This window comes from Halichondria panicea, chromosome 1 (assembly GCF_963675165.1).
Source record: "Halichondria panicea chromosome 1, odHalPani1.1, whole genome shotgun sequence".
Lineage (NCBI taxonomy): Eukaryota > Metazoa > Porifera > Demospongiae > Suberitida > Halichondriidae > Halichondria > Halichondria panicea.
The window spans coordinates 15,716,449-15,738,730 of record NC_087377.1 but is presented as its reverse complement, the minus strand read 5'-3'; the positions used below and the strand labels follow the sequence as shown (position 1 = coordinate 15,738,730).

General features: G+C 42.2%; 5 protein-coding genes and 2 long non-coding RNA genes across 12 annotated transcripts in view; 2 read left to right on the top strand and 5 right to left on the bottom strand.

Annotated features, from left to right (window-relative positions):
- LOC135352059 (uncharacterized) overlaps positions 1-22,282 on the bottom strand; it is a gene marked incomplete in the record, with an annotated part of 851,949 nt that overhangs the window by 510,074 nt on the left and 319,593 nt on the right.
- Positions 1-22,282, top strand: part of LOC135352075 (uncharacterized) — a 42,326-nt gene that overhangs the window by 19,226 nt on the left and 818 nt on the right. Inside the window, exons 4-5 of one of the 5 annotated variants that reach the window (XM_064551209.1) lie at positions 16,283-16,357; positions 16,563-17,559. In XM_064551209.1, coding sequence (XP_064407279.1) covers positions 16,283-16,357; positions 16,563-17,489 — 1,002 coding nt within the window. In that variant the 3' untranslated portion in view covers positions 17,490-17,559. Of the gene's footprint in view, positions 1-7,173; positions 7,249-7,453; positions 8,501-16,282; positions 16,358-16,562; positions 17,560-21,917; positions 22,248-22,282 lie in introns of those variants that run through there. The other 4 variants (XM_064551208.1, XM_064551212.1, XM_064551211.1 and 1 more) reach the window with 4 other exon arrangements.
- LOC135352175 (uncharacterized) lies at positions 58-1,073 on the bottom strand. The gene is made up of 3 exons (XR_010399643.1): positions 1,005-1,073; positions 535-718; positions 58-376 (listed from the first exon to the last, which is right to left on the bottom strand). It is a non-coding gene; the product is annotated as an uncharacterized LOC135352175 (long non-coding RNA).
- On the bottom strand, positions 1,286-3,561 carry LOC135352136 (uncharacterized). Of its 2 annotated transcripts, none has more exons than XR_010399590.1 (3): positions 2,618-2,751; positions 2,126-2,234; positions 1,286-1,819 (listed from the first exon to the last, which is right to left on the bottom strand). XR_010399590.1 is itself a non-coding variant. In XM_064551313.1 (3 exons), the coding sequence occupies exons 1-3, from the start codon at positions 3,403-3,405 to the stop codon at positions 1,351-1,353; spliced, it is 624 nt and encodes a 207-aa protein (XP_064407383.1). In that variant the 5' UTR covers positions 3,406-3,561; the 3' UTR covers positions 1,286-1,350. The 2 variants fall into 2 exon arrangements, 1 of the variants encoding a protein (XP_064407383.1); XM_064551313.1 differs by lacking the exon at positions 2,618-2,751 and adding an exon at positions 3,360-3,561.
- Positions 8,424-13,617, bottom strand: LOC135352173 (uncharacterized). The gene is made up of 4 exons (XR_010399642.1): positions 10,937-13,617; positions 10,503-10,608; positions 9,052-10,196; positions 8,424-8,894 (listed from the first exon to the last, which is right to left on the bottom strand). It is a non-coding gene; the product is annotated as an uncharacterized LOC135352173 (long non-coding RNA).
- On the bottom strand, positions 17,748-20,134 carry LOC135352134 (upstream stimulatory factor 2-like). Its single transcript, XM_064551311.1, has 6 exons — positions 20,079-20,134; positions 19,777-19,832; positions 19,345-19,448; positions 18,555-19,086; positions 18,185-18,268; positions 17,748-17,967 (listed from the first exon to the last, which is right to left on the bottom strand). Exons 1-4 carry the CDS (start codon positions 20,117-20,119, stop codon positions 18,718-18,720), a joined length of 570 nt encoding a protein of 189 aa, XP_064407381.1. The 5' UTR covers positions 20,120-20,134; the 3' UTR covers positions 17,748-17,967; positions 18,185-18,268; positions 18,555-18,717.
- Positions 21,670-22,282, top strand: part of LOC135352089 (uncharacterized) — a 32,678-nt gene continuing 32,065 nt past the window's right edge. The window contains exon 1 of the mRNA XM_064551253.1: positions 21,670-21,775. The gene's annotated coding sequence lies outside the window, so the exon portion shown is untranslated. The remainder of the gene's footprint in view (positions 21,776-22,282) is intronic.

Genomic DNA, 22,282 nt, shown 5'->3' with positions numbered 1-22,282 from the left:
ATGAAGTGGTACATACATAATTACATTGCCAGAAAATAGTACAAAAACAGACAAAATAATATTTAACAGTCTCATAACAAGTTCAGGTCCTTGGTTGGGGTCTTGTCCGAGGGTAGGGTGGACGCCTTCTCCCAGAATACAAAGTCTATCTCCTCTTCCAAGTCAGACAGTGAGGGGTGGGGCTCGGGAACTGAGGGGTTAAAGAGTCACATGATCATAGTCACACTGAGTGGCCAGTTTACGTGAGGCCCCTCTCTTTCTTAGCAGCATAGTAGGCTTATCTTTTCCGGCCCCCAGTTATCCTAATGGAACTGAGGGGTTAAAGAGTCACACGGTCATAGTCACACTGAGTGGCCTTCTTAGCAGCATAGTACGCCTAAAGGTGTGTGTGTGTGTGTGTGTGTGGGGGGGGGGGTCGTACATGATTGTACATTGCACACCTCAAATAGGACACACTATAGCTGACCTTGAATGACTTTAAGGGACTCTACAAAGTATGACACAAATGCATTTTCCAGCTAATGTACTCTGTACCTCTACCTCCATTCTCAGTGCCTCTTCTTGTCTCCTCAACACTTGGCCGGGCTGAAAAATGGCCGCATAACTGGGGGCCGGAAAAGATGAGGGGCGGAAAAATCAAACAATAGTACAGAAGACAAATCGATCAGTCAATCTACAATTAGAACTAGAGCACTGAAGTGCTACCCTCGGCAGTGTCCTGTAGCCAGGATAAACAACACATGGACACATTCAAACTGGTAGTGTGATGAAGGGTCTGGTACACGTACTGTACAATGTCATGTACAAATATTGTGAGCTAGTGTTCTCAATTGACACACGTTTCCCTGTACACACCTAAACTGCATACATTGAAGCATACCTTGTATACAAGTGCATGTACATACAGACTAGTAAGCATGCTAGGTTCCCATTCTTTGTACTGTACATTCAATAGTACACAGTCAACTCATTGCACTGCATAACTACACATTATACACACGTACCTTGTTCTTGATGAAGGTTCTTCTCAATGCCAGCTAATGGTTAGCTCATGCACAAGCAGTCCATTACCGGTTTATACCAGGCCAACTTTCTAGGAAGTGCGGCTTGAGATGGAGGCTAGGCTGCACATAATTATAATGGGCGTGGTTTATATATAAATGGGCTTGGCTATGTTCACAACAAATTTTATTTTATGTTCACTGAATAAGACACAAATATCATGTATAAAAACTATGTATACATAATAATACTGACAATGTAGCTATAGTAAGTGAAGGAGAGATTACTAAAAAACACACGTTAAAACTAGAACAGTATAAACAGTCCACAATTATAATATACTGTACACTACTGTTGAGAGGATTGGTCCACCGTTTCCATAGACATTGAATCTTGCCCGGGGCTACCAGCACTTGAGTTGCTTGTGAGCACATTCTGAGCCAGAATCAGAGTGTTGAGCAGACTAGCAGCAGCCGCGGCAGAGAGACCACCCCCGCCATTGTTGTTGGCTTGTGACAGCATGGAGGATTTCGGTACAGGAGTGGACGGAGAAGTGGTCGTGCTCACAATGGAGGATAGAGTTTGTACGAGTGAGCTTAAGAGTGGTGTGTTTGGATTAGAGGCTCCAGTCGACAGCGATGATTGTAAGAGGGGAGAGAATTGTGACGAAGCTGACAAGTGCATAGGTTGTGCTTGCGAAGGTGTCAGGCTGGAGACAATGACTATATATGTTGAGAGGATTGAAATACGAGCTCTTTCAAGTAGTCCACTGTCTTGTCCAGTACCGTTCCCTTGCTGTACACATACTGCACACATACTGCAGTCAGGGAAACATGACGTGAGGGTGAGACATGTACGTGGAGATAACAAAAAAACATACTTAGTTGCTGTTAAAAAATAGCAATTATATTTTATGTGTAACTAACTACATGTGTTATATACGATGGCCTCTGCTGGATTCTATGCTACTACTAACATAACACTGGGCTCTACACTAATGCATGCTTAAAAAAGCTTAGCAATAATATTAAGAAATTTAGGCTTAAAAAAAACCAAGTTAGTAGTTATTTCGATGGCTTTCAATAGTACTTTAGTATACACATGAACAGACACACACACTCACCCCGACAATGGAACCAGTATAGTTGCGTCTTTCTTCTGACAAGCAGGCACTATCTGAGCCAGTATCTTGATGAGCTCGTTGATCCTGTCCCGACGCCAACAACGGTCAACTGGGCGTGGTAAGAACAACAACAACTGGTAATTATCGTGTTTAGGGCATGTACAATGAAGCTGAGCCAATTGGCAAAATGAATGAACCTTGACCTCACACACACACAAACCAAGGCATAATTAATAATTAAGAATGCGTTTACAGCATTAGATAGCCTCTACAAAACAAGTTATTAGTTATGCCTCGAGGCGTAGCCGCACGAGAGATACGGTAAAGCTGACTGTGTGTGTCTGTGTGTGTATTCCAGCTATAACTGCTCAACGGTTGCAATGCGACGAAAACTAACAGCTTCTATAGGCTTCTAGCCACGTTCTCTTGGATTTTGATTCTTGGATTAGCAAACTAAAGCTTCTTTCTCCAGTTATGGCTAGTTTGACTCACATTGAAGGCTGTTGCAGTCTCTTCAGAATCTTTCATAGCATCATCTGTCCTCACAAACTTTCTATTCAACATATGAGTTAGCTTTGCACTAAAGCGCTAGCTTTTTGTTAGCTACAATACTCAGAAAATATCTGTGAAAACAGCTAGCTAGCAGTAGCCATTTATCTCTTTGGACACACTCTTTAATTATTCCTGTGGATGTAATGCGAATGCGCGCTCATTCCCCATGTGTGATATCCAAGATCCAGATCCAGATTCTCCTGGCAGAATCATCTTTGTCTTGAGGGCCTGGTATTAGCCACAAAACACTACCATATAACAATATAGATAACAATATGCATGTACACAGGTCTTTTCTTCTTAGATATTATATACACTGAACTACAGATCCTGGAAGAATCAATTTTCTTCTTTCTTGAGGTCCTGGTAAGCCACATAATACAATAAATAACAACAATAGATGCATGTAAATAAGTCTTTTCTTCTCAGTGACTTTATATAGATAAGCTAACTTTAATATAAAATTCATTATAGATAATACTCTAATACTTTTGAGCGAAAGCAAAAACATGGCGAGAGGCATTAGCACAGCGCCAGCTTGAACACTAGTTTTAGAAGTGGCAGATTTGATGTTAAAACTTCGTAGCTGTACTTTGTGGGAAATGCTTCTATTTCATTATGACCACGTACGTACATGTACATCTGTTGTACACTCTAACTTTCAGTATTGAATTTGCAGCACCTTCATTGTGTGTAGCCTTCCTCTGAGCTTCCCTGTTGGCCGCCATATCCCCAGACCTGCAAACCAACCACCATAATAACAACACTCCTCACAGTTACCGTATTACTAGAATGTTTACGAGCATAATTATGCGAATTTTTAAACAATAAAATTGCAAAACCTAATTTTGGGTAAATACACACGATCCGTGCCAGAACGCAATAGTTAGATCGCAAAGGGTTGCCGATTTGGCTGATTCGCAAAGGTTTTTCACCAACAGCAAAATATTCTAGTAATACTGTATGTAGCAAGAATGATGCTTTCCCTAACACATACTGTCATACATGTTATGCAGAGGTAGGCAATCACATGAACTGTGTACTCACAACTGCATTTGAACGATGGGGTCGGCCGTGTGATAATCCATAGTTGATATCCCGCTCATCTTGGGTGCTATAGGTCGACCCATTGCATGCAGTATCTCAGCACTACTGGATGGTGGGATCATCACATACAGAGGACCTCAACACACACAACAACATAGTAAAAACTGACTATTTTTCAACACCACTTCCAAGAAACCTTATTTTATATCAAACATTAGCAATAATACTCATGGTTCTACATGTAATTAGTATGTACAAGCACTTGGATAACTTATCGAGGCCTATAACGTTTGGATTTGGCAAAAAAGCAATCGTCACACTGATAAATTTGGTCTTCTTTATTCACCATTAATTTTTGGCCAGACTCTGAACCAGATGAGGGGGTGGTCTGTCCACCTTGCTGCATCTGGATGAGGGCATGGCCTATAGCGTTGAGGGTGGAGCCATCCTCAGAGGTCATGCCAGAGGGCAAACCATCATCGCTAGTTAGCGTGTGGACCTCCTGTGTGAGTGGGCGGGAACAACAAGTGTGTGTGTGTGTTTGTGTGTGTGTGTGTTCGTTATTTGGGAGGTAGTTACCATCATGCAAATTCTAACCATGTAATATGAAAGCGAAAATAATACGAAAACGAAAAGTCCTAGGATACCTTTAAAAAAGCGTTTTAAGTGCTAGTTTTTATATGTTACTTGGTGTGAAGTGTGTGTGTGTGTGTTACCTGGGTATCATGCACAAGACCAAAGTTAGGGCCCAAGTCACTGGCCTGTAGCTGCTCCACACTCTCCCCATCATCACTCTGACTTATCTCTATCTCAAACTGTGAACTGGGTACCACCTCTTCAGTAGCGATAGTAACCGTCTCCACGTCGGTCGGCTCTGTCCCTACGTGTAGTATCTCTGTATTAAAACAGTTTTTAAGTGTTTGCTTTTATGTTACTTGGTGTGAACTCTGTGTGGGTACATACCTGGGTATCATGCACAAGACCAAAGTTAGGGCCCACATTATAACCAACTACACATTATACACAAGTACCGTACTTGTTCAATTTAAGGCCACCCTCCAAATTTGCGACACCCCTTGATCTTAGGTAATTTTCTGACCTCTAAAAGTAGCGACTGCTGCGTGTGACAATTTTTTTTTAATGTCGCGTCCTAAATAGAGGTCAAACCACAGCCGAGATTCCAGGCCGCTAGAAACAATATAATTTAAGCGGCCTATAATCGAGGATAGTAGAGTAACCTCCAATTAGATACGACCCTCTAAATATGCGACACCAGGAATTTTTCTAAACCTCCAAAAAGAAATGACCTCTCGCTTTGTAATTTAATATTTATGAATAACTGTACCTTGTTAATGTTCTTGATGAAGGTTCCTCAGTAGTCCCTGTCCATGGACTCATGTCTTCAGCCTCCACCAATACAGACAAATAGTTTGACCACTTGCTCAGAGCTTCAAAATTGACAGCATAATTTCTTCTTCTCTCTAGCTAGTGCAGTGAAAGACCAGCCACGTGGTTTAGCAATGTTATCGCATGTGACAGCTATTGTTTATTCTGCAGAGAAAGAGGGAGGGTCTCGTTGTAGCTGAGCTAACTGTTGTCCTGTACTTCTGTATCGTGCCTGGTATCAAGCTGTGAAGATACTGTAGCTCTGGATTATTATCAGTAAGTGCAGACAGCACTGTTTTATTTTCTGCATATAGATCTACGGTACATGGTTTTGATGATATAATTTGCACACACCAAATATTGATACATAATTACATGTATATCATTGCTTATCTTATTCCACACTCTACAGAGAAGATGTCTGACTATCTCACAATAGCAGATCTAGGAGATCTATACATAGCTACGTTTGATGCTCGAATCAAGTGGCGAAACTTCTTGCTAGTTCTTAAAATACCATCGACAGCATTGGTACAAAATGGAGAGATGATCCTGATGACTGCTATCGTGAGGGTTTGAAAGAATGGCTGAAAGGTAGTGAGAGAAGCTGGGAAGATGTTGTCAAAGCTTTGTCAAGTCCTATTGTGGGCCACAGTGACATAGCAAGGACCATCGAGAAAGATCATCTACAGTCTACTGATGCAAGCAATCCTACTGATGTGAAGTCAGAGGGTAAGCACTAGTTCAGCACAGGAATGCATATCTCATACATGATGCTTAGTTTATTAGCTAGCTACTATAATATTCACCCGGGTCCCTCTCATAAACACACACACACACACACACACACACACACACACACACACACACACACACACACACACACACACACAATGTTCTACAGTTGACCAAAACCGCCAGAAGATCAACGATGATTTGACTGTTTTCTTAGACGAACCTCTCGGTAAAGGTGCATTTGGAGCAGTCTTCAAAGGCAGCTACAGGGGCGAGATTTGTGCGGTCAAACTTCTGATTTACGAGGCTGTAGAAATGCAGACAGGTTTCCCAGCCAGTAAAAGTGAAGAAGCTAGCAAAGCATTTGATCGTGAGTGTGAGTATCTCCAGTCACTCCAGCACCCAAACGTTGTTCTGTATTTGTCGACTACTAAGCACCCCAAATCAGGTGGTACAATCCTCGTTGTTGAGCTGATGGATTGCAATCTGAGATCCTATTTCTCCGGCCTTGGTGAAGAGTCTATCAGTAGCGAATGTGAAATTAGCCTGTCCAAAGACATGGCTTGTGGTCTGGCCTATATTCACAGCAAGAAGATTATCCACCGTGACCTCTGTGGCGATAACGTTTTGCTGAAGCTTACACGACCAGTGCCTGTTGCAAAGAATTCCGACTTTGGCATGTCACGGCTATACGATCCCTCCAAGCTTAGCCACACCCTCACGGCCGTTGGTCACCGTATGGGGTATCTACCTCTCGAGGCTATTCGATTGGACAAGGATATTTACGATAATAGCTTGGATGTGTTCTCTCTTGGGGCGATTATGATGCAGATTGTTTGCAAGCTGAAGACGATCAAATCTGTGGAGTTGCCCAGATACCTCACACACACAGGTTGAGGAAGCTTATCGACAGTTGTTTGCAAGAAGACATGAGGAGGAGACCATCTGCCAGGGACATCTGTGAGTCAATGATAAGTATATTATGTGTTTTACGTTTTAGCTAACTGTAACCCTAACGAAAAAATCATATCCTTCTATTAATGTTGGTATCGATTTTAGATACTTACCTAACAACAAGCTCGGACCCAGTGGAGGCAACAAAGAAGGAGTCAAAGGACACTCAACCGGTCAAGAAAGTGCGTACATGTAGTGTGATAATGAGATTCCCACAGTAACAATAGTATTGTACCTTAACATGCATGGATGCTGTCTCATGTGTTAAGCCGTAACTACACATCCGTTTGAGTGTGCCTATAATTATGTACTTCCTTTAGTGAAGAATGTCTCCTTCTGTTGTAGAATTTTTTCACCAACGTTCCCCTGTACAGGCACACAGGGAACAGAATAAGCACAAAGATGCTGAGCTGGTCAGGAGAGACGCCATCATTCAACAGCAGAGAAAGGTGAGACAAAACGCACCATTATATCATTGCAGAGCTATAGTAGAAGCTTTGATCTCTTATAATCGTACTGTACATTCTATTAGACTGGTGGGCGTGGCCTCTTAAGCTAATTAGAGAAAGTGATTTAGTGTGCATGCAATTATTGCTACAAGTAACACTCGCTTGTTAGTAGACACTATCCTAATTACACTCATTCATTATTCAGGGTCCCCCTCCCAGAGAGTTGAGACCTCCACTCACTCTGAAATGGAAAAGAGGAAAAGACATGCCAATCAAGATGGGTACCTCGGTACAGAGTGTTGTTATCGGTGACACGGTGTATGTTGGTGGAGGCTATGCAGACAATGGTCGTGACAGGTGTACAGTGATGAAGCTCGAGCAAGATCAATGGACCAAACTACCAGAGTACACTGCCAAGTACTTTGCTATGACATCACTCGCTAATCGACTAGTGCTGGTGGGAGGACGTGATCCAAGAAACAACAAACCCACCAATCAGCTTGCAGTATTTGAGTCAGGGGAATGGACTCACCCGTACCCACCAATGAACATTGCTCGTGATTCCTCAACAGCTTTCTCCTTCAACAACCACATCATTGTAGCTGGTGGGCGTGATGATAAAGGACGTATCTCCTCTGTGGAGGTGTTGGACGTGGCATTAAGAAGATGGTACATTGCTCAGTCACTACCTAACCCACGATCAGAACTGAAATCGACTCTCATAGGAAACACCCTCTACCTAATGGGAGGGTGGGATCACACTGAGATAACCAAGACAGTGCATCACGTCCACCTCAATGAACTCATCGCAAAGGCCCTTTCCAACCTGGACACACCCACTCCCTGGCAGACCTTACAGGAAGTACCACTCGTGTTCTCAGCTCCTCTCAGTATTGAGAGGTCACTATTAGCCGTTGGTGGAGAGGACGACAGAGACAACTCAAGTTCATCGATCCACCTCTACCAGCCTGACACCAGGAGGTGGGTGAAAGTGGGAGACCTGCCTACTGCACGATACAGCTGCACATGCTCAGTACTTCCTAGTGGAGAGGTCATTGTAGCCGGAGGACTGACAAGTGCAAAACTGTTTATAATTACTGATTATATTCGAACTGTTGATTTCTTGTGTATAAGTAATTAGTTATTTTGTTAATTGTTTCTCTTTAATTGTGCGATGAGTTTATAATGATATTGATATTCTTTTTATTATGTTGAGACAATTAAGTTGCAACAGAATTTTATCGCATATAATTATAGTTATTATGATGACATGAAGTGGTACATACATAATTACATTGCCAGAAAATAGTACAAAAACAGACAAAATAATATTTAACAGTCTCATAACAAGTTCAGGTCCTTGGTTGGGGTCTTGTCCGAGGGTAGGGTGGACGCCTTCTCACAGAATACAAAGTCTATCTCCTCTTCCGAGTCAGACAGTGAGGGGTGGGGCTCGGGAACTGAGGGGTTAAAGATTCACATGATCATAGTCACACTGAGTGGCCAGTTTACGTGAGGCCCCTCTCTTTCTTAGCAGCATAGTAGGCTTATCTTTTCCGGCCCCCAGTTATCCTAATGGAACTGAGGGGTTAAAGAGTCACACGGTCATAGTCACACTGAGTGGCCTTCTTAGCAGCATAGTACGCCTAAAGGTGTGTGTGTGTGTGTGTGTGTGGGGGGGGGGTCGTACATGATTGTACATTGCACACCTCAAATAGGACACACTATAGCTGACCTTGAATGACTTTAAGGGACTCTACAAAGTATGACACAAATGCATTTTCCAGCTAATGTACTCTGTACCTCTACCTCCATTCTCAGTGCCTCTTCTTGTCTCCTCAACACTTGGCCGGGCTGAAAAATGGCCGCATAACTGGGGGCCGGAAAAGATGAGGGGCAGAAAAATCAAACAATAGTACAGAAGACAAATCGATCAGTCAATCTACAATTAGAACTAGAGCACTGAAGTGCTACCCTCGGCAGTGTCCTGTAGCCAGGATAAACAACACATGGACACATTCAAATTGGTAGTGTGATGAAGGGTCTGGTACACGTACTGTACAATGTCATGTACAAATATTGTGAGCTAGTGTTCTCAATTGACACACGTTTCCCTGTACACACCTAAACTGCATACATTGAAGCATACCTTGTATACAAGTGCATGTACATACAGACTAGTAAGCATGCTAGGTTCCCATTCTTTGTACTGTACATTCAATAGTACACAGTGGACTCATTGCACTGCATAACTACACATTATACACACGTACCTTGTTCTTGATGAAGGTTCTTCTCAATGCCAGCTAATGGTTAGCAATGCACAAGCAGTGTCTTACCAGGCCAACTTTCGAGGAAGTGCGGCTTGAGATGGAGGCTAGGCTGCACATAATTATAATGGGCGTGGTTACATATAAATGGGCTTTGCTACAATATTTTTCTCAAAGAGCTCCACACAAATATCATGTATAAAAACTATGTATACATAATAATACTGACAATGTAGCTATAGTAAGTGAAGGAGAGATTACTAAAAAACACACGTTAAAACTAGAACAGTATAAACAGTCCACAATTATAATATACTGTACACTACTGTTGAGAGGATTGGTCCACCGTTTCCATAGACATTGAATCTTGCCCGGGGCTACCAGCACTTGAGTTGCTTGTGAGCACATTCTGAGCCAGAATCAGAGTGTTGAGCAGACTAGCAGCAGCCGCGGCAGAGAGACCACCACCACCACCACCCCCGCCATTGTTGTTGGCTTGTGACAGCATGGAGGATTTCGGTACAGGAGTGGACGGAGAAGTGGTCGTGCTCGCAATGGAGGATATACTATTATTATTATATTATAATATACTATACACTATTGTTGAGAGGATTGAAATACGAGCTTTTTCAAGTAGTCCACTGTCTTGTCCAGTACCGTTCCCTTGCTGTACACATACTGCAGTCAGGGAAACATGACGTGAGGGTGAGACATGTACGTGGAGATAACAAAAAAACATACTTAGTTGCTGTTAAAAAATAGCAATTATATTTTATGTATAACTAACTACATGTGTTATATACGATGGCCTCTGCTGGATTCTATGCTACTACTAACATAACACTGGGCTCTACACTAATGCATGCTTAAAAAAGCTTAGCAATAATATTAAGAAATTTAGGCTTAAAAAAAACCAAGTTAGTAGTTATTTCGATGGCTTTCAATAGTACTTTAGTATACACATGAACAGACACACACACTCACCCCGACAATGGAACCAGTATAGTTGCGTCTTTCTTCTGACAAGCAGGCACTATCTGAGCCAGTATCTTGATGAGCTCGTTGATCCTGTCCCGACGCCGACGCTCAACTGGGCGTGGGAAGAACAACAACAACCGGTAATTATCGTGTTTAGGGCATGTACAATGAAGCTGAGCCAATTGGCAAAATGAATGAACCTTGACCTCACACACACACGTACACCTACTGTACAGTCAAGGCATACTTAATTATTAAGACGTTACAGCATGGATGGATAGCCTCCATACAACAAATAAGTCATTAGTTTTAAAAGTGGCAGATTTGATGTTAAAGCTTCGTAACTGTACTTTGTGGGAAATGCTTCTATTTGATTATGACCACGTACGTACATGTACATCTGTTGTACACTCTAACTTTCAGTATTGAATTTGCATCACCTTCATTGTGTGTAGCCTTCCTCTGAGCTTCCCTGTTGGCCGCCATATCCCCAGACCTGCAAACCAACCACCATAATAACAACACTCCTCACAGTTACCGTATTACTAGAATGTTTTACGAGCATATGCGAATTTTTAAACAATAAAATTGCAAAACCTAATTTTGGGTAAATACACACGATCCTTGCCAGAACGCAATAGTTAGATCGCAAAGGGTTGCCGATTTGGCTGATTCGCAAAGGTTTTTCACCAACAGCAAAGTATTCTAGTAATACGGTATGCAGGGTTCTGCCCAGGAATTTTGAGAGGTGGTTAAAAATGATGGGGGACAATTTGCCCATGCAGGGGGGTGTGTACGAGAAGGGAGACACAAATTTGAACAAGCATGTGTTGTAAGCCATGTAAGTATATACAGTATACATCAATAAAAAGTTTCCGTTCCGTTTCTAAAAACGCACGTATAAACGGTAGCGTTAAACTGGATGCACAACGCGACCAATTTCTCATTATAAATTAAAATGGTGACGTCATCATGAAAAATTGAAATTACTTACACAATCAGGGTTCTATCTAGTGGGGGGGGGGGGGCAGGGGGAAGCTTCCCCCCCAAACCTTCCACCTTATTTGGCTCAAATTGCGTCTCTGGCCATCTAGAATAAAAAATTTTCCGGGGGAGGACCCCTGGACCCCCCTTAGGCTTCCCCCCACAAAATATTTCTTCTAGATAGAACCCTGACAATGATACTGTATGATTTGTAGTACAATGAGCTAGCTAGCTAGCTAGTTATTATAAAGTACGCAGTCAGACATACTGGAGAAGAGACGATGGTCTTCAAAAACGGTCATTCCAGGTCACAAATAACTTGCATGGAGGGCAACTTAGTCTTGGGGCTGATGTGAGACCGAGAACAACTGGGGAAACGGTCCACTGTTGCAAAATAGCATCTATAAGCTAACTAAGAGGATTAAAGCGCTAGACAATCAGCTATACTGTAGTACACAAGCTAGCTAGCTAGCTACTGCTACACTGCACTGCACGATCACAAGTTAACGAATCTGCTTACTCAGCAATTTTTCTGCACATGCGTGAAAACGGTAGCGTTTTGCATAATACAATGCGTTCATTATGCGTTTTTTTTTTATGCGTTTAAACCGGAATTGTGCGTTTTACGCAAACGGAACGGGAATTTTTTATTGATGGGTACTGTAGCTGAAATAATTATATATGTACATTGTTGTACTTGCATCAGTACAGTATGGCGCTATACTAAGATTTCTTCATCGCAGGCCGGGTCATAATCATTACTTGGAAGTGTTAACTGCACCCAGTTGCTCACTCTCTAGCTTGTCTTTTCCTTAGCAGGTGGTCCAACTCCCTGTTTTAAGGCAGAGTATAGCTGCTAGCTAGCTGCAGTACTCCTCGAACTCAACAAAGCCATGCTGCAGCTTCAATTAATTCAATTAATTGTTCTGGTCATGAAGTAGAGTTCAATTAATAGTTAGCTCTATATAAGGCACATCAAGACAGTAAAACTGGTAAGCGAAGACTAGCAGCTAAACTGGACTAGCCAGCACTTGTAGAATGTAAAGCAGTGGTCGGAAAGGCTAAGTGGTGGTCGGAAAATATCTAGTGGTGGTCGCAGCTTACCTAAACGACCACTGTAGGTAGAACCCTGTGTATGTAGCAAGAATGATGCTTTTCCTAACATACTGTCATACATGTTATGCAGAGGTAGGCAATCACATGAACTGTGTACTCACAACTGCATTTGAACGATGGGGTCGGCCGTGTGATAATCCATAGTTGATATCCCGCTCATCTTGGGTGCTATAGGTCGACCCATTGCATGCAGTATCTCAGCACTACTGGATGGTGGGATCATCACATACAGAGGACCTCAACACACACAACAACATAGTAAAAACTGACTATTTTTCAACACCACTTCCAAGAAACCTTATTTTATAATTATTTTATATCAAACATTAGCAATAATACTCATGGTTCTACATGTAATTAGTATGTACAAGCACTTGGATAACTTATCGAGGATTATAACTTTTGGATTTGGCAAAAAAGCAATCGTCACACTGATAAATTTGGTCTTCTTTATTCACCATTAATTTTTGCCCAGACTCTGAACCAGATGAGGTGCTCCTAGTGATGAGGAACTGAGATGAGGGGGTGGTCTGTCCACCTTGCTGCATCTGGATGAGGGCGTGGCCTATAGCGTTGAGGGTGGAGCCATCCTCAGAGGTCATGTCAGAGGGCAAACCATCATCGCTAGTTAGCGTGTGGACCTCCTGTGTGAGTGGGCGGGAACAACAAGTGTGTGTGTGTGTGTGTGTGTGTGTGTTCGTTATTTGGGAGGTAGTTACCATCATGCAAATTCTAACATGTAACACGAAAGCGTTAATAATACGAAAACGAAACATCTTAGAAGCCGGATACCTTTAAAAAAGCGTTTTTAAGTGCTAGTTTTTCTGTTACTTGGTGTGAACTGTGTGTGTGTGTGTTACCTGGGTATCATGCACAAGGCCAAAGTTAGGGCCCAAGTCACTGGCCTGTAGCTGCTCCACACTCTCCCCATCATCACTCTGACTTAGAAACTGTGAACTGGGTACCACCTCTTCAGTAGCGATAGTAACCGTCTCCACGTCGGTCGGCTCTGTCCCTACGTGTAGTATCTCTGTATTAAAACAGTTTTTAAGTGTTTGCTTTTATGTTACTTGGTGTGAACTCTGTGTGGGTACATACCTGGGTATCATGCACAAGACCAAAGTTAGGGTCCACATTATAACCAAGTACACATTATACACAAGTACCGTACTTGTTCAATTTAAGGCAACCCTCCAAATATGCGACACCCTCTGATCTTAGGTAATTTTCTGACCTCTAAAAGTAGCGACTGCTGCGTGTGACAATTATTTTTTTATGTTGCGTCCTAAATAGAGGTCAAACCACAGCCTCGATTCCAGGCCGCTAGAAACAATATAATTTTAAGCAGCCTATAATCGAGGATAGTAGAGTAACCTCCAATTAGATGCGACCCTCTAAATATGCGACACCAGGAATTTTTCTAAACCTCCAAAAAGAAATGACCTCTTGCTTTGTAATTAAAATTTTATGAATAACTGTACCTTGTTAATGTTCTTGATGAAGGTTCCTCAGTAGTCCCTGTCCATGGACTCATGTCTTCAGCCTCCACCAATACAGACAAATAGTTTGACCACTTGTTCAGAGCTTCAAAACTGAATGCACAATTTCTTCTTTTCTGTTTCTCTGGAATCACCTATTACGTGGTTAGCAATGTAGATATAATTATTATCATATTGCACATGTGTTATTGCACGTGACAGATTATTGTTTATTCTGCAGAGAAAGAGGGCGTGTCTTGTTAGCTGCTGTTTTTCTGTATTTCTGTATCATGCTGTGAATATACTGTACTGTACAGAGCCTCTGGATTATTATCAGTGAGTGCAGACAGCACTGTTTACTGCATGTAGATCTAGTGGCTGGAAAGTCTGACTTCAAAACGTGATTTGCTGATTCAATTGTTATAGAAAAAGGGGGCGTATCTCGGTACATGTATTGTTTTTCTACTTGCTGTGATCTGAATAAAGTCTCTGGATTTAATTAATCAGTGAGTAGTGCAGACAGCACTGATTACAATGTACATGATTCAGATGCAGTTTTTGGCTCTATACATTCATACTTATCTTTTACAGAGAAGATGTCTGACTATCTCACAATAGCAGATCTGAAGAAATTGTACCTCGTCACGTTTGATGCTCGAATCAAATGGCGAAACATCTTGCTTATTCTTGACGTACCCCAGGCTACAATCCACAGCATCGGGAAAGAATGGAGCAACAATCCTGATGACTGCTATCGTGAGGGTTTGAGTAAATGGCTTAATGAAGGAGGGAAGAGCTGGAAAGAGATGGTGGAGGCTTTGTCAAGTCCCATCGTGGGTGAAGTTCACATAGCCCAGACCATCGAGAAAGATCATCCTAGTGCAAGCAATCCTAAAAGAATAAAATTACAGGGTAAGTACCAATGGCACATTAATACATGATTATACATGTTAATACGTTATCTTTCAACCTCATGCACACACTATTCTTTAGTTGATGAAAATCACCAGTTGATCAACGATGATCTAACTGTTTTCCTAGACGAACCACTCGGTAGTGGTGCTTTTGGAGCAGTCTTCAAAGGCAGCTTCAAGGGCAATCCTTGTGCTATCAAACTTCTACATCAGATTGCTATGGAGATGCAGGCAAGTATTCCAGTCGGTAAAAACGAAGAAGCTAGCGATGCAATTGATCGTGAGAGTGATTTTCTCAAGTCGTTCCAGCACCCAAACGTTGTTCAGTTTTTGGCGACTGCTAAGCATCCCAAATCAGGTGGTACAATCCTCGTTGTTGAGCTGATGGATTGCAATCTGAGATCCTATTTCTCTGGCCTTGATGAAGAGTCCCTCACTAGCGAATGTGAAATTAGCCTCTCCAAAGACATGGCTTGTGGTCTGGCCTACATTCACAGCAAGCAGATTATCCATCGTGACCTCTGTGGGGATAACGTCTTGCTGAAGCTTACACGACCAGTGCCTGTCGCAAAGATATCCGACTTTGGCATGTCACGGCTATACGATCCCTCCAAGCTTAGCCACACCCTCACAGCCATTGGTCACCGTATGGGGTATCTACCTATCGAGGCTATTCGATTGGACAAGGATAATTACGATAATAGCTTGGATGTGTTCTCTCTTGGGGCGATTATGATGCAGATTGTTTGCAAGCTGAAGACGATCAAATCTGTGGAAGATCGATCATTCCATGTTGCCCAGATCCCTCACACACACAGGTTGAGGAAGCTTATCGACAGTTGTTTGCAAGAAGACATGAGGAAGAGACCATCTGCCAGGGACATCTGTGAGTCAATGATAAGTATGTGTTTTACGTTTCAGCTAACCGTAACCCTAACGAAAAAATCATATCCGTCTATTAATGTTGGTATCGATTTTCTTTTACTTTAGATGCGGACCTGACGAGGGGCTTAGACACAGTGGAGGCAACAAAGAGGGAGTCAAAGGACACTCAACCAGTCAAGAAGGTGCGTACATGTAGTGTGTGAATGAGATTCCCACAGCAACAATAGTATTGCAGTGTACCTTAACATGCATGGATGCTGTCTCATGTGTTAAGCCGTAACTACACATCCGTTTGAGTGTGCCTATAATTATGTACTTCCTTTAGTGAATATTGTCTCGTTCTGTTGTAGAATTTTCTCTAATGTTATTCACGTCTGTGTTTGATTTCCACCGACGTTCCCCTGTACAGGCACACAGGGAACAGGTTGAGCACAAAGATGCTGAGCTGGTCAGGAGAGACGCCATCATTCAACAGCAGAGACAGGTGAGACAAAATGCACCATTATATTATTGCAGAGCTATAGTAGAAGCTTTGATCTCTTATAATCGTACTGTACATTCTATTAGACTGGTGGGCGTGGCCTCTTAAGCTAATTAGAGAAAGTGATTTAGTGTGCATGCAATTATTGCTACAAGAAACACTCGCTTGTTAGTAGACACTATCCTAATTACACTCATTCATTATTCAGGGTCCCCCTCCCAGAGAGTTGAGACCTCCACTCACTCTGAAATGGAGAAGAGGAAAAGACATGCCAATCAAGATGGGTACCTCGGTACAGAGTGTTGTCATCGGTGACACGGTGTATGTTGGTGGAGGTGAGGCAGTCAATGATCGTGACAGGTGTACAGTGATGAAGCTCGAGCAAGATCAATGGACCAAACTACCATTGTACACTGTCAAGTACGTCGCTATGACATCACTCGCTAATAGACTAGTGCTGGTGGGAGGACGTGATCTAAGAAACAACAAACTCACCAATCAATTTGCAGTTTTTGAGTCAGGGAAATGGACTCACCCGTACCCACCAATGAACATTGCTCGTTCTTCCTCAACAGCTGTCTCTTTCAACAACCACATCATTGTAGCTGGTGGGTATGATGATAAAAAACGTTCCTCCTCCTCTGTGGAGGTGTTGGACGTAGCATCAAGAAGATGGTACATTGCTCAGTCACTACCCAACCCACGATCAGTACTGAAATCGACTCTCATAGGAAACACCCTCTACCTAATGGGAGGGTGGGATCACACTAGCTCAACCAAGACAGTGCACCACGTCGACCTCAATGAACTCATTGCAAAGACCCTTTCTAACCTGGACACACCCACTCTCTGGCAGACTTTACAGGAAGTACCACTCGTGCGTTCAGCTTCTCTCAGTATTGGGAGGTCACTATTAGCCGTTGGTGGACACGACGACAGATACCACCCAAGTTCATCGATCCACCTCTACCAGCCTGACACCAGGAGGTGGGTGAAAGTGGGAGACATGCCTACTGCACGATACTACTGCACATGCTCAGTACTTCCTAGTGGAGAGGTCATTGTAGCCGGAGGACAGACAAAACAATTTAGTAATTATCTTCAAACAGTTGATTTCTTTTGTACAAGCGATTAATTAGTTATTGTAATATGTTGTGCATTGTTAACCATCTTTTTGAAAAAAGTTTTCTCACATATTTCGTTTATTTTTATTCGAACTGTTGATTTCTTCTCTATAAGTGCTAATTACCGTATAGCGCAAAATTTTTGAGGCATTTATATTTTGTGGATATAGGCCTCTTTTCGTTGCACAATGTTTGCGGAATGACTGCTTACCGGAAGCCACGCCTTAAATATTTGCACGTTATAGCAGGTAAGAGAAAATTAAGTTGCAACAGACTTTTAATTATAGTTATTATGATGACATGAAGTGGTACATACATAATTACATTGCCAGAAAATAGTACAAAAACAGACAAAATAATATTAACAGTCTCATAACAAGTTCAGGTCCTTGGTTGGGGTCTTGTCCGAGGGTAGGGTGGACGCCTTCTCCCAGAATCCAAAGTCTATCTCCTCTTTCAAGTCAGACAGTGAGGGGTGGGGCTCGGGAACTGAGGGGTTAAAGAGTCACATGATCATAGTCATACTGAGTGGAAGTTTGAGGACTTAGGAAGTAAGGGGTAAGAAAATCACATGATAACAGTAGCTATAATTTATACTGGCTAAAAGCAAAATGGCTCAACTATGATAAAAGGGACACCACACACATCACACGTATACTTACATTATGAATACTAGAATAATCGTAAGAGTCAGTTAAAGTGATACCTTTTAATTGTGGAGGGTGAGAGCTGCTGAGCTTTGGCACTCTCCAGGAACTTGTCAAAGTCCTCCTCGTCCTGAGTCAGTGTTCTGTAGCCACGATAAACAACACATGGACACATTCAAACTGGTAGTGTGATGAAGGGTCTGGTACACGTACTGTACAATGTCATGTACAAATATTGTGAGCTAGTGTTCTCAATTGACACACGTTTCCCTGTACACACCTGAACTGCATACATTGAAGCATACCTTGTATACAAGTGCATGTACATACAGACTAGTAAGCATGCTAGGTTCCCATTCTCTGTACTGTACATTCAATAGTACACAGTCAACTCATTGCACTGCATAACTACACATTATACACACGTACCTTGTTCTTGATGAAGGTTCTTCATCAGCACAGTTTTCATGTTCAGTAGCATAATTATGGTTAGCGCATGCACAAGCAGCGTATACTACCAGGCCAATTTTCGAGGAAGTGCGGCTTGAGATGGAGGCTAGACTGCACATAATTATAATGGGCGTAGCTTTGTTCACAACATTTTATTATGCTCAGGTTCAATAAGACAAATATCATGTATAAAAACTATGTGTGGTATACATAATAATACTGACAATGTATAGCTATAGTAAGTGAAGGGGAGATTCTGGGCCAGAGGAGAGTTTAGAAGTTGCTGGTTAGGTTGCTTCTGACCAGAGGAGGCAGCTACATCAATTCCAAACTGGATAATCTGTGCTTGAAGAAATGCGTTCTCTTTCTCTAGGACTTGGATCTGGTTTTGAAGCATTGCTAAAGATTTCTCTGCGATTTTGGCACTGGCTGTGAGTTGTTCATTTTGAAACACGAGCTCTTTCAAGTAGTCCACTGTCTTGTCCAGTACCGTTCCCTTGCTGTACACATACTGCAGTCAGGGAAACATGACGTGAGGGTGAGACATGTACGTGGAGATAACAAAAAAACATGCTTTAGCAATTTTATGTGCAACTAACTACATGTGTTATATACGATAGCCTCTGCTGGATTCTATGCTACTAGTAACTAACGTAACACTGGGCTCTGCACTAATGCATGCTTAAAAAAAAAAACCGAAGTTAGTAGATATTTCGATGGCTTTTCCAATAGTACTTTAGTACACACACTCACAGACACACACACTCACCCCGACAATGGAACCAGTAGTTGCGTCTTTCTTCTGAAAAGCAGGCACTATCTGAGCCAGTACCTTGATGAGCTCGTTGATCCTGTCCCGACGCCGACGCTCAACTGGGCGTGGGAAGAACAACAACAACTGGTAATTATCGTGTTTAGGGCATGTACAATGAAGCTGAGCCAATTGGCAAAATAAATGAATCTTGACCTCACACACACACACACACACACACACACACACACACACACCTACTGTACAGTATAAAATGAAAATCAAGGCATACTTAGACGTTTACAGCATGGATGGATAGCCCCCACACAGCAAATAAGTTATTAGTTTTAGAAGTGACAAATTTGTATTTTGTGGGAAATGTGATTATGACTACGTAAGTACATGTACATCTGTTGTACACTATAACTTTCAGTATTGAATTTGCAGCACCTTCATTGTGTGTAGCCTTCCTTTGAGCTTCCCTGTTGGCGGCCATATCCCCAGACCTGCAAACCAACCACCATAATAACAACACTCCTCACAGTTACCGTATTACAGCGAGCATATGCGAATTTTTGCCAGAACGAAATAGTTAGATCGCAAAGGGTTGCCGATTTGGCTGATTCGCAAAGGTTTTCACCAACAGCAAAATATTCTAGTAATACTGTATGTAGCAAGAATGATGCTTTCCCTAACACATACTGTCATACATGTTATGCAGAGGTAGGCAATCACATGAACTGTGTACTCACAACTGCATTTGAACGATGGGGTCGGCCGTGTGATAATCCATAGTTGATATCCCGCTCATCTTGGGTGCTATAGGTCGACCCATTGCATGCAGTATCTCAGCACTAGTGGATGGTGGGATCATCACATACAGAGGACCTGAACACACACAACAACATAATAAAAACTGACTATTAACATTTTTCAACACCACTTCCAAGAAACCTCAAACATTAGCAATAATACTCACGGTTCTACATGTAATTAGTACGTACAAGCACTTGGATAACTTATCGAAGCCTATATATAACTTTTGGATTTGCCCCAAAAAATGTATCGTCACACTGATAAATTTGGCCTCCATTACTCACCATTTTGGCCAGACTCTGAACCAGAAGAGGTGCTCCTAGTGATGAGGAACTGAGATGAAGGGGTGGTCTGTCCACCTTGCTGCATCTGGATGAGGGCGTGGCCTATAGCGTTGAGGGTGGAGCCATCCTCAGAAGTCATGTCAGAGGGCAAACCATCATCGCTAGTTAGCGTGTGGACCTCCTGTGTGAGTGGGCGGGAACAACAAGTGTGTGTGTGTGTGTGTGTGTGTGTGTGTTCGTTATTTGGGAGGTAGTTACCATCATGCAAATTCTAACCATGTAATACGAAAGCGAAAATAGTACGAAAACGAAACGTCCTAGGATACCTTTAAAAAAGCGTTTTTAAGTGCTAGTTTTTATAATTATGTTACTTGGTGTGAACTGTGTGTGTGTGTGTTACCTGGGTATCATGCACAAGGCCAAAGTTAGGGCCCAAGTCACTGGCCTGTAGCTGCTCCACACTCTCCCCATCATCACTCTGACTTATCTCTATCTCAAACTGTGAACTGGGTACCACCTCTTCAGTAGCGATAGTAACCGTCTCCACGTCGGTCGGCTCTGTCCCTACGTGTAGTATCTCTGTATTAAAACAGTTTTTTTAAGTGTTTGCTTTTATGTTACTTGGTGTGAACTCTGTGTGGGTACATACCCGGGTATCATGCACAAGACCAAAGTTAGGGTCCACATTATAACCAACTACACATTATACACAAGTACCGTACTTGTTCAATTTAAGGCGGCCCTCCAAATATGCGACACCCTCCGATCTTAGGTAATATTCTGACCTCTAAAAGTAGGGACTGCTGCGTGTGACAATTATTTTTTTATGTCGCGTCCTAAATAGAGGTCAAACCACAGCCTCGATTCCAGGCCGCTAGAAACAATATAATTTTAAGCATCCTATAATCGAGGATAGTAGAGTAACCTCCAATTAGATGCGACCCTCTAAATATGTGACACCAGGAATTTTTCTAAACCTCCAAAAGAAATGACCTCTCGCTTTGTAATTTAATATTTATGAATAACTGTACCTTGTTAATGTTCTTGATGAAGGTTCCTCAGTAGTCCCTGTCCATGGACTCATGTCTTCAACCTCCACCAATACAAACAAATAGTTTGACCACTTGCTCAGAGCTTCAAAATTGACAGCATAATTTCTTCTTCTCTCTAGCTAGTGCAGTGAAAGACCAGCCACTTGGTTTAGCAATGTTATCGCACGTGACAGCTATTGTTTATTCCTGCAGAGAAAGAGGGCGGGTCTCGTTGTAGCTGAGCTAGCTGTTTTCCTGTACTTCTGTATCGTGCCTGGTATCAAGCTGTGAAGATACTGTAGCTCTGGATTATTATCAGTAAGTGCAGACAGCACTGTTTTATTTTCTGCATATAGATCTAAGGTACATGGTTTTAATGATATAATTTGCACACACCAAATATTTAAACATAATTACATTTACCTTCATATCATTGTTTATCTTATTCCACACTCTACAGAGAAGATGTCTGACTATCTCACAATAGCAGATCTAGGAGATTTATACATAGCTACGTTTGATGCTCGAATCAAGTGGAGAAACTTCTTGCTTGTTCTTAAAATACCCTCGGATACCATCGACAGCATTGGTACAAAATGGAGAGATGATCCTGATGACTGCTATCGTGAGGGTTTGAAAGAATGGCTGAAAGGTGGTGAGAGAAGCTGGGAAGATGTTATCAAAGCTTTGTCCAGTCCCATTGTAGGCCACAGTGACATAGCCAGGACCATCGAGAAAGATCATCTACAGTCTACTGATGCAAGCAATCCTACTGATGTGAAGTCACAGGGTAAGCACTAGTTCAGCACAGGAATGCATATCTCA